At 40.2% G+C, this 10,682-nt stretch overlaps 1 protein-coding gene across 1 annotated transcript in view; it reads left to right on the forward strand.

Annotated features, from left to right (window-relative positions):
- The window catches only part of GABRG3 (gamma-aminobutyric acid type A receptor subunit gamma3), a 596,312-nt gene extending 586,972 nt beyond the window's left edge, over window positions 1–9,340 (forward strand). The window contains exon 10 of the mRNA XM_023652068.2: window positions 2,276–9,340. Within this exon, the coding sequence (XP_023507836.1) occupies window positions 2,276–2,557 (282 nt within the window). The 3' untranslated portion in view covers window positions 2,558–9,340. The remainder of the gene's footprint in view (window positions 1–2,275) is intronic.
- Window positions 9,341–10,682: the final 1,342 nt, after the last annotated feature.

The raw sequence follows: 10,682 nt of genomic DNA on the forward strand, positions 1-10,682 counted from the left end.
CTAGCCAAGAGAAGGTCATGTGCACCACAAGCAATTCCCAGTATGGACTAAACTAGCAAACCCCAGTGATTGGGGACAGTGGACTGGGACTGGGGAAAGGATTAAACCAGCAAACCCCAGTAAATGGGGACTGTGGACTGGAACTGGGGAAAGGGATTCCAAAAACCTGGGGAATTGTGGACTGAAGCAAGGATTAGGGACTCACATTCCAGATGGGACCATCTGTCAGCTCAAGCTGAGCCACAACGCTAAGCCCTGGACTGGAAGGCCAATTAGATCAGGAGTGCAACACAAAGAGAGTGGAGCTCTGAACCAAGGAAACTTACCCACAGCCCTCAGAAACAGTGAGAAAGACAATGAACTCCAAAAAAGGATTTGCGGGTACCACACCTGTGTTGCTCATTGTGCCTAAAGCTGTTGGACGTCTCTTTCAGTCCTGCTGCTGCCACCAAATCTGTTAAAAAACAAAATTCAACTGAATAAATTTAAAGTTCAAATTGGCTTTATTCGATGATTCACAAATCAGGCAGCATGCCATCTAGCAAATAGAAAGGAGTTCCAAAGAGCTACAGAAAAGGGAAAGTTTTTAAAGTCAGAGAGGGGTGGAAAAAAAGGAAATTATTAGCAAATAATGCTGTTGTTTCAGGCAAGGTTGCCCACCTAAGGGGAATGGAAGTGCCTATTGTGTGGATTGTCTCACTAGTGCTGACTCGGTAATTCCATGTTGACTGGTTAAAAGTCACATTCCTGGGAAGCTGAAACTGCAGCTGGGTTAGGTATTAAGTTGTCGACGAAAATAATCCATAACCAATCTATAAATGAAAATTTGGGAGAGTTTATTCTGAGCTAAAATCTGAGGACCATGGCCCGGGGCCTTTCTTCCCGAAGGAAGAAAGGGCACCGAAGAAGTGGGGTGCACAGAGTGGTTATATACCCCCAAACAGGATGTTTCACATATGATTGAAATGTCCCTTTTACAATAGTCACGAGACTGCTCTGTCGGTACAGCGATTGATGGACATAGCAGGTAGGTCTGCTGTCTCGATGAACAAGGTAGGGTGGCAGGTCTGTTGTCTCGAGCTGGGTGGTCACAGGTGAGCACAGCAATCAGTTCCTAGCCTAAGGAAAGATTCTTATCCTTAAGGAAATGCCAATGTGGGGGGGAAGTTGCAGCTTTGTCTCAAGGGCCTTTGTTCTTGCCATAGGAAATGTTTTAAAGCAGATATGCAATGCGCACTCAATGGCCATGGTCAGGCCCTTTTGGAAAAAACAAAGTCAGGTCAAATTAGGTTTATACCAAATGGTTTCCTCATATACTCCAATATATCCTATTGCTTGCCAATTTTATTCGTCAAAGTCTTGGTTTGCTAATGTGGGGTTTGGCACAGGTGACTCCATTTGGGGTCTCTTGTCCCCTTTTTAACATAGCTCTGAACATATTAAATTACTCAAACTAACATCCAAAAGTAGAAGGAAAAGGAGTGCCATGTTTCCTTGTAAGAATAGTTTTTGGTAAATATGTAAAGGGTACTCATGATGCTTTCTAATGAATTATGGAAGGCCTCTCTCCAAGCACTGCTACCTGAAGAACTGACAAGTCTACTTGAGGCCACTTCTCAGGGTTGAGAATGATTCCCCTCACATGAGTGAACATGAGTTGTCCTCTCTCCTTTGTTTACCTCACATTGACTTTTCCACATCAAAAGGAGAACTTGGGAAATAGAAAATAAAACATTCCAATCGTACACGTGGTTGGTTATGCCTCCTGAGATAACAAGCTTCATCCGGCTGCCACACATTAAAAGCTTATTTTTTCATTGAATGACATGGAACAAGAAGATTCTCTCATCATTTCTATTTTTTTACTATTTTCCAATTGGAAAAAATATGAAACTTATCTCTCCACACATCAATATATGTACTGTTTAACATTTAAGGGATAATATTTAATATGTACATACTTACTCCAAATCAACAGAAAAGTGGGCAGAACAGGGACTTGAAATGGTTAATACACATTTGAAAATGTGCTTCAGTCTCCCTGACCAATAATCTGAGAGATGCAAGTTTTGAAAACTGCACTGTACTTTTTCTTGCATTATATTTGCAAAAATGGACCCAGTGGATACTCCAGTGTAGGGAGGTACAGAGGAAGGGCACGGCATTGTCCTCTTTATCTCGTGGACAGACTTAGGCTGTGCCTATTACTTTATGCACCTCGGCCTGTTCTTACTGCATTTCAAGATGATTGTTGTATTGTTTTTGTTGCCTGCAGAACTATTCTCTCCTCGACATGAGGCCACCACCACCTGCGATGATCACTTTAAACAATTCCGTGTACTGGCAAGATTTTGAGGATACCTGTGTCTATGAGTGTCTGGACGGCAAAGACTGTCAAAGCTTCTTCTGCTGCTATGAAGAATGCAAATCAGGATCATGGAGAAAAGGGCGTATTCACATAGACATCTTGGAGCTGGACTCATATTCCCGGGTCTTTTTCCCTACATCATTCCTGCTCTTCAACTTGGTCTATTGGGTTGGATACCTGTATCTCTAAATGTTGTTCCTGATGAGTGAAAAGCTAAAAATTCTCCTCTTTACCTTCCACTCTCCCCAGACCAGTAGTGACCAAGTGGAGGACACTGCTCAGTTTATCTGAAGTTTATACATTATCTTTGAGCAGCGCAGGAGTATTTGGCAAATATTTCTATCATGTATTTCACACTCACACACACGCGTGCACATGCAAACACACAAGTTAATTGAGTTTTAAAGTGATATTCTTGTTAATCCCTTACTGAATCTATAGCTTGGTGATATTTATGAATGGTTTTTGGATATTGGAAGCAGCTGCCCATTATGCTTGCAAAGAAATCTACAAAACATGCAAGCAAATATCTGAGAAGCTCTCTTGGGCCCAGACCTCTTCTGTATCTTTCCTTTGCAGCCCTCAGCAGCACCAGTGCCGATGTGTGCAGAGTCATTGTCCATGTGTGCAATGTCCAAGACTCTCATACTGACTTCAGCCCTGTGGTACTTAGCAGCCTGAGTTCAAGTGTGAACTTCAGTGAGTTTAGATCCAGTTTCCTCTTGCTGTGGCCTCTTTTGCTCTGGCACCACTGTCGTTAGCTAGCATTACTTTATCTGATAACCTGACCCTTGGCTCAGGAGGGTGTGCATGCATCATCCACAAGTTTCTGATTGAGGAAAACCTGTGATTTCAAAATTCTTGTGTTGTTGAAGTCAACTATGTTGACTATCTCTGAACATCAGATGGTTATTACTTTATTCCAAACTACTGAAAATCAGCATTTGAACTTTAGGTTCTTGGACTAGTTCAGCTTGAGTTCAACACTTTACCTTCAGAGTTGTGTTTTATTCAACCAAGGTGCAACCCCAGAGTATATTATGGTATTATGGGTTCAATTATTATCTTCATCTTGCAAAGAAAGGTATAGAGCATTCACAAGTCTTTGTCTTGAAAATGTTTTCCAGAGTGTGAAAGAAATGTAGATAGAGTTTTAAAATTTCTTAATGAATATTAGCTTTCAAGTCAAATCAACTTTAGATTAAAAAAAAGGTAATGGCTATCATATCATGATATATTTTGATGAACAAAAATTATTTTATACTTTGAAATAGGAATACATAGAAAACCCCAAAGAAAAAAAATCCCTGAAGTTATTACTCTTTTGATATTTTTATAACACAAAACCAACTTGCTTCTTGATGTTAGTTATTTGTTATAACTGGATGCCAGTATGTACTTCACAAGACTTTTCAGAAGCTTCCTGCCATCGATAGGAAAATAATGTCCTACTAGTTGGTTAATAATGCTTTGGCATTATTAGAAATTTTGTAGTAAAATTTTGGTACCAGAATCTCTGTGCTTCTCACCTGTCTGACTCAAAAACTTGAATTAATTTTACTGGAAACCATAAAATTTTATTTTAATTATCTATTCTACGTATTATCACTCAGAAAAAAGATAAAACATTATGCAGAGAAAGTATATACAAGTGCTAATTTCACACAATTTACTGCACGCAGACCAGACACAGAAGGGGATGGGATTGCAAGAGGCCAAAAAAGTTGAAATCAGATGAGTCTGTTTATTTTTATGAACATCATTACATATCAAGTGTATGCTGTGACCCAATTTTCAAGGATTGAGTCTATATAGTGTGAGATATTTAAGCCCATTGCTCTTTTTGCTGTCAGCTCCCTGCCTTTGGTTTGACAGTTGTTAGATAGGCCACAAGCCAATTGGCTTCTGTTTAGCAAATTCAATTTTAAAAATAAAATAATGATAAATATTTGTGGCAAAACAGTTTGAACCTATTGGCTTAAATGAAATTTCTGCTGTATTGGAGAATTTCACCTTCTTGCAGCCTCGTTTTGTCTCTTATGCGTAAACTGCCCTCCCACGCTTGGGAGAGGCAGTCTGAAGGCACCCTGACCAAGAGAATCCCACCATGTCACACCAGAGCACTGAGCACCCAGGGAAGGTGGCCCAAGGTTGGTCTTCTTCAAACACAATTTCCAGCTTCATGAATTTATAATCTCTAACGATATGAAGAATTTCAATATGTCTTAAAAGAAGTTCTGGATGGAGCTAAATTTTCAATGAAATTCTTCTTGGGAGGAAAATAACCTAAAAGTATTTTTATGATATAGATTTGGTCCAATTTTACCTTAAAATTTTTTTACTGATGCCTCTTGTTTCAAAGCCACTAAATATTTGGGCATCATTAGCAACTCTCATGAAATTATATGTATAGGATGTATATAGCTATAACCTCTGTTTTCTGCATCCAACCATTCTCTTCTCTTCAAGCTCAGTTGTCCTGCTGACCTATACGTGCTAGTTCATGGCTCCCTTTTCATGAAGGAGAACCTTCACTCAACAAAGTCTAACAGATGTTCATTCCTAGAGCATAAAATAGATTCTTGCACATAGAACAATCTCCTCACCATTGGGCCTGACTAAACAGAACTAAAGCATCCCCAAAAGCATGCCAATGCCTGTTTCTCTGCAGGCTTGCCTATTCATGTTCTTATCAGCCTCAGCTCCTGAGATGAGCTTTTTCAGTCCACAGTAAAGAAGAGTCATGTGCACCTCATACGGGTGTAGAGCTCAGGGGCTTGTGAAGTATGTTTGAGGTTACTTTTTGGAAGAAGGAAGGGGAGGAGCACAGAGACAGGGTGAGGGAAACGCATCACTCTTTAATCGAAAGACTGTCTTTCACCAGTATGCTTGGTTAGTAGGCATATGTGTGGGGTACACGGGTGTGAGGCTGTTCCACACAGACCCTGCACCATTACAGCTCTGCCCAGCTTGCTTTGCATGTAGAATTAGGAAATATTTTTGGTGATTGTGTGGCAACTGCAGGGAAGTTGCCTGAGTGATCTGCATGCCAAAGGTGCTACTGTGTTCCTCATTTTCAGAAATAACTCTAAATAGAGGAGATGACGTTCCACATTTTGGCAAGGATTCCAAATTTCTGACCATTATTGATCATACTTACAGCTGTGACTGTCTCTCTTTTAAGCTGCATCCAGACAGAAAGGGAGAGAGAAGAAAAGGCATTTCACTTTAATGGAATTAGAGGGAAAGGTGTCTTCAGAGCCTAGAAAGTTTCTGTTTCTGCAAAGTCTCACTGTCACTGACCAGAACAGAGACTCAGATACTGAACAGAGAAGGACGATGTTGCTATAATTTTCTCTGGACCCAGCCAATGCTGCCCCAAATTTACCCAATATATGCCTTAAAATAACACATAAAGCTCAAATAATACACATCTTGTATATTTTTCATTTCCTGTGATCAGCTATATTTCATGCTAGGTTTTATTTATCTTTTATGAACTGATGGAGACAAGACTTCATTTCTTTACACGCCAAACTGTCTTATCCTTAATTTTATAACAAATCAGTTAAGAACAAAGTTTTTGTGGGTTCTTCAATTGAAGAAATGCTTGTCCTACATAGCAAAGCATTTTCAGGCTACATTTGGGAAATTGGGTCCAATGTAAAAGTCACCGACATAGTGCTTGTAATGGGATGGGAGTGTCCACGTAGAATCTTCACACCGCATAATTTTACCTGGCCTTAGCTTGTTGCTGTAAAAATGTTTAGGCATATGTTTTGCTGCTCTGCAAAATATCACACTCTCAAAGCAAAAGGGCGCAAATCTATAACCCCATTTTGCACTGACAAATGCTTGCCACAGCTAGAAAGCAGTGGGCACTCTACCCAAAGGGCTAGAAAACAAGCCAAATCAAACGTTTTCTTCCTTGATCATTTGTTTTTTTAGGAAGACTAGCCCTGAGCTAACACCTGCTGCCAATCCTCCTCTTTTTGCTGAGGAAGACTGGCCCTGAGCTAACATCCATGCCCATCTTCCTCTACTTTATATGTGGTACACCTGCCACAGCATGGCTCGCCAAGCAGTGCCATGTCCGCACCCGGGATCCAAACCCGCGAACCCTAGGCTGCCGAAGCGGAACGTGCAAACTTAACCGCTGAACCACCGGCTGGCCCCTTCCTTGGTCATTTTTATCTTGGCTGCCAGTAACTGAAAACTTTCCGTGATTTCCTTTGCCGATTTGGAGAACTATAGCTGATCTCCAACCGTTTTACTTATATATACTTATATATCAGATTAGTGCTCTCAAGACACAAAGCACTTTGAATTCTCTCCACTATCTTGCAGCTGAGTGCTTTTTCTGAGAGTTTATAACTATACATATATGAAATTTCATCGTCAATTTCTGTAAAAAAAAGTTAGTGAATGACTTGGGATAAATATATTGGATGTAAATATACATCGAAATGTTTACTATCAGTCTTGGGCTTCAGAACACTATCATTTTTAAAACATTCAGAAAGGTGTCTGAAAATAAGGGGGAAAGAACCAGATTGTGGATACATTGTAAATGTGAAATTCACAGTCCTGTTGGGGCTCATTCAAATTGCCCAAAACTGAGGCAGTGTGTAATCTGTACATGCTTTTTCCTCAAATTTTCCTGTAGTAAACATTCGGGTCCACAAAGTTTAGCAGTACTTCCAGATTGTACAATCACATCCAAAGAACCAAAAAATAACAGTTCAGGCTGAATGACAGAACTTTTCTTGTATTCCTTGTGGACTTACTTTTTACTATAAAAAAATAGATTCCTATCGTTATAGGGAGAAAACATGTATATGTTGAGATAATTGGATAACAATTCAGCCATTCATATCTCTGGAAGAATAAAAATTTGACTCTTTTTTTAATGTCTGATGGTTTTGCAACTAGAGACTAGGGCATTTCCATTCTTTCTTTTAAAATTTCTTCTGATTACAAGTTAGCAATTCCAGGATATGAGCCTAGTCTAGTTCTATTATGGTCAAAAGAGAGAACGTTTCTTACTTTTTTTTCAAAACGTCTTCCAGTTAAATGATGCTTTGGTTTTTAATGCTGTCAGTGAAATGCCTTAAATCTCATTACTCTTCTCACATAAAAACAAAATTTTAGACCAGTTTAAATCAGTGCTAAAAAACTAAACAGTCACAAGTTTTCAATGTTTTGAGTTAACCAAGTGGGTTTTTCAGATAGTATCATAGGAGCATAGCTAGAAAATAGTTAGGAAGACATAACACTTGAGCATGCATAGAAGCACACACACACACTCACATGCACACACACAGAGCAAATACTATTTGAATGCAGCGTTCAGGTAATTGAGGGAAATGTAAATTGCTTGCTTGAATTATTCAGATAATCACTACTTTCACCACTTCATTTTTTGGTTTGTACACACAACACAAAGTTTTCCAAGCCTAGTGGGAGGGCTCCACAGTGTGGAGGTGATGACGGCTCCTGCAGGGAAGGAGTGTCCTCTGTATCTGCTGAAATGTTTAAGTGGAACAGTTTGGAAAGAACAGTGAAGACTGATTGACAGTCATGAAATCCCCCAGACTGAGAAGGTAACTGCTATATTTTCTTCTTTTCAAGTTCTTTGGGGCTCCTTCTTTGTTTGTCCCACTAAATACTTTTTCACAAAAGTATTAAAGTTCCCATTTCCGTTAAAAAGTAGAAGTCAACTCACTGTCAGACTCTGACTTTCAGGAAGAAATGTGCTTTGATTTGGTTGGTATTTATTGTAACAGGCTTTGATCATATATTGTTCATGTTTCTAACAGGAAGGATTTTTCTGGGTCAGTTTTATCAATGAGTGAAGACCTCCCACTGCACAAAGCAGCACTTCAGTTACTTTGATAGGGAGATCAGACCACCCCATCCTCTAGCTAGCAGTGGCAGTCCAAGTCAACCCATCTACCAATCAGATAACCTACCCCTTTCATTGAGTCCAGCACTGGCTAGTGCAGGGTGGCCCTGGAAACTATAGAGAGGTTAAAAAAAAAAAGGACAGAAAGAAAAAAGAAAAAACCCTGCATTCTGAAGTGACTTTCAATGTAATTAAAAGATAAGTAATGATAGAAAATTCACATCACTTGCTGACTAAAATTTTCAAATTGCAAGCTGGATATGATGATAGGATTTTAGTAGAAATAAACTATGCTTCATCACCATCACCACAATCATCATCATCATCACATCATCATCATTATTACTATTGTCACCATCAACACCATCATCACTATCATCACCACCATCATCATCATCACCATCATCATCATCCTCACCATCATCATCATCACTCTCATTTCCATCATCATCTATATCCTTTTTCATATTCCATACTAGTCTTTAGCTATTGATTCAACACAAAGGTTTAGTGTCTTTTCCAAACTATAGCAAAATTAGAACTTAAATTAAGGAAAAAATGGAAAAGGTTCATTTTAGTTTAAATATTAAATACGCATATCATAGTTCGAAATTTTGCTTGCTTAAAACCTTTCCAGAAGTGCTCTTTGTCCCAGCAGTCTTATCTGTCTGCTCTGCCTCAATCAGAATTTGAAATTATTCCTTAGGAGAACACTCTACCTAGTTTTTGTTTGTTGCTTGCTTATGTTTTGTTTAGTTTTTACCTCACGTGGCTTTTTTATTCCTTGTCATGAAGATAACATTTGAATTGGCTAAGAACTCTCTCTTTTCTATACAATGGATGCATCCGTGGACATAGCAGATTTTGTTAGCCCAAAAGGATAATCAATATGCTTCTTATTATACAATTTGGGTCTAGGCTTTGATTCCTCCAATTTATCTTGGGATTTTTACTTTTGAATAGAAATAGACACAGGCAAAATATATTGATGAACTTTATAGTCTTTACTATTGTATTATCTATGTTTAGAATAACTATTAAAACACTTTAAAAGACACTTTAAATTATTCTGGACCTTCAAAATAACTAATTTTGTGCTAGTGTACAATGTTTACATGCATACGTTTGTACAACTATGTGATATATTTTTCTTTACAAGTAGCTCCTGGACTGAGCAAAGGTTCATTCCTCACAAGTGCATTTTCTATGGAAGATTCTAGGAGAGTTACAATTTTCAGGGATTGGGCCTGGATTGTCTTGTGAGGAGCAAGGGGCCATCTTGTGTTTACATGCAGTAACATGTGCATTTGTGTATGTATGTACAGTGGTAAAACTGGAAAAACTTACTAACGTGTGTATAACTCTACCCACCACCCCAAATGTAGATGAAACAAGTAGAAAGGAGCAGTTTCCTAATGCTAGCATATTAGCTTACTAAGCCTTTGGTTAAGGAAAAAGGAGTGGGGGGGGGGGCTGGAGAGAGAGAGAGAGAAAGAGATAAACCGACAATCTTTACATTTCCTGGAAATCTGGGGCCACATTCTTTCTTTAAAAAAAAAAGGCAAGCTTAAATACCTGATCAGAAGTTGGTCTGAAGTCCAAACAAGCCTGCCTCCTACAAAGAGCAGCTGATCATAATATTTTTGCTTGAGTGCACATCTGAGCACATGCTTGATCATTTGCACATAAACGAAAGTAGTTCTCAAGAGGTAGGTGGCAAATAGCCATCCCCACACTTACTTAGGATGCAGCTTTCACATACAACATGAGAAAGCATCAGGTCTAGTGTGAACTGTGTGACACATTGGAATTAGCCATAAGGAGTGGACTGTCTCTCTTTCTGAAGCTTGTGTGCCAAGCAATACTGTCAGGGGCTCTGGGAGATGCCCCAGACAGAAAGGGAGGGTAGTGGTGCGAGTGGCTCAATGGAATCTTTCTTGCCTGTGAAGCATTTCATCCAGGTGAGAGGAAGGTGGGATTCCTGGATCTGAGAACATCTTGGAATCAGCTCTGAATGCTCAGCGGAGATGAGCATGGTCCCTAGAGGAGATCCACTCTGCCCCAGTGCGTAGGCCTTCCCTCCCCAGGCACGTGGGCCCAGGCCAGGGCAGGGTTCCTGCCTTTACCAAGTGGCCTCCAACAGTCCCTGCCCCTCTGTCATCCACAAGGGCCTGAAGGCCCTGGATCCAGGTCTTTGGGCCGTCTCGGGCAGATTCAAGGCCTGCCCTGTCCTCCTCCCTTCCGTCGAGGACATGACTGCCTGCTAGCCCTGCAGCTCGTGGTGTCCTAGTGAAACGAGGGTGCCCTTGCACCCAACGTGCCTTGGTGACACAGGAGGCACTCGCCCCACTTCACCTGTCCCGTCCCCACTACGCCCTCTGGGCCATGCCCTCCCCAAGGCCTGCTGGG

The sequence above is a fragment of the Equus caballus genome, chromosome 1 (assembly GCF_041296265.1).
Source record: "Equus caballus isolate H_3958 breed thoroughbred chromosome 1, TB-T2T, whole genome shotgun sequence".
NCBI classification, from domain to species: Eukaryota; Metazoa; Chordata; class Mammalia; order Perissodactyla; family Equidae; genus Equus; species Equus caballus.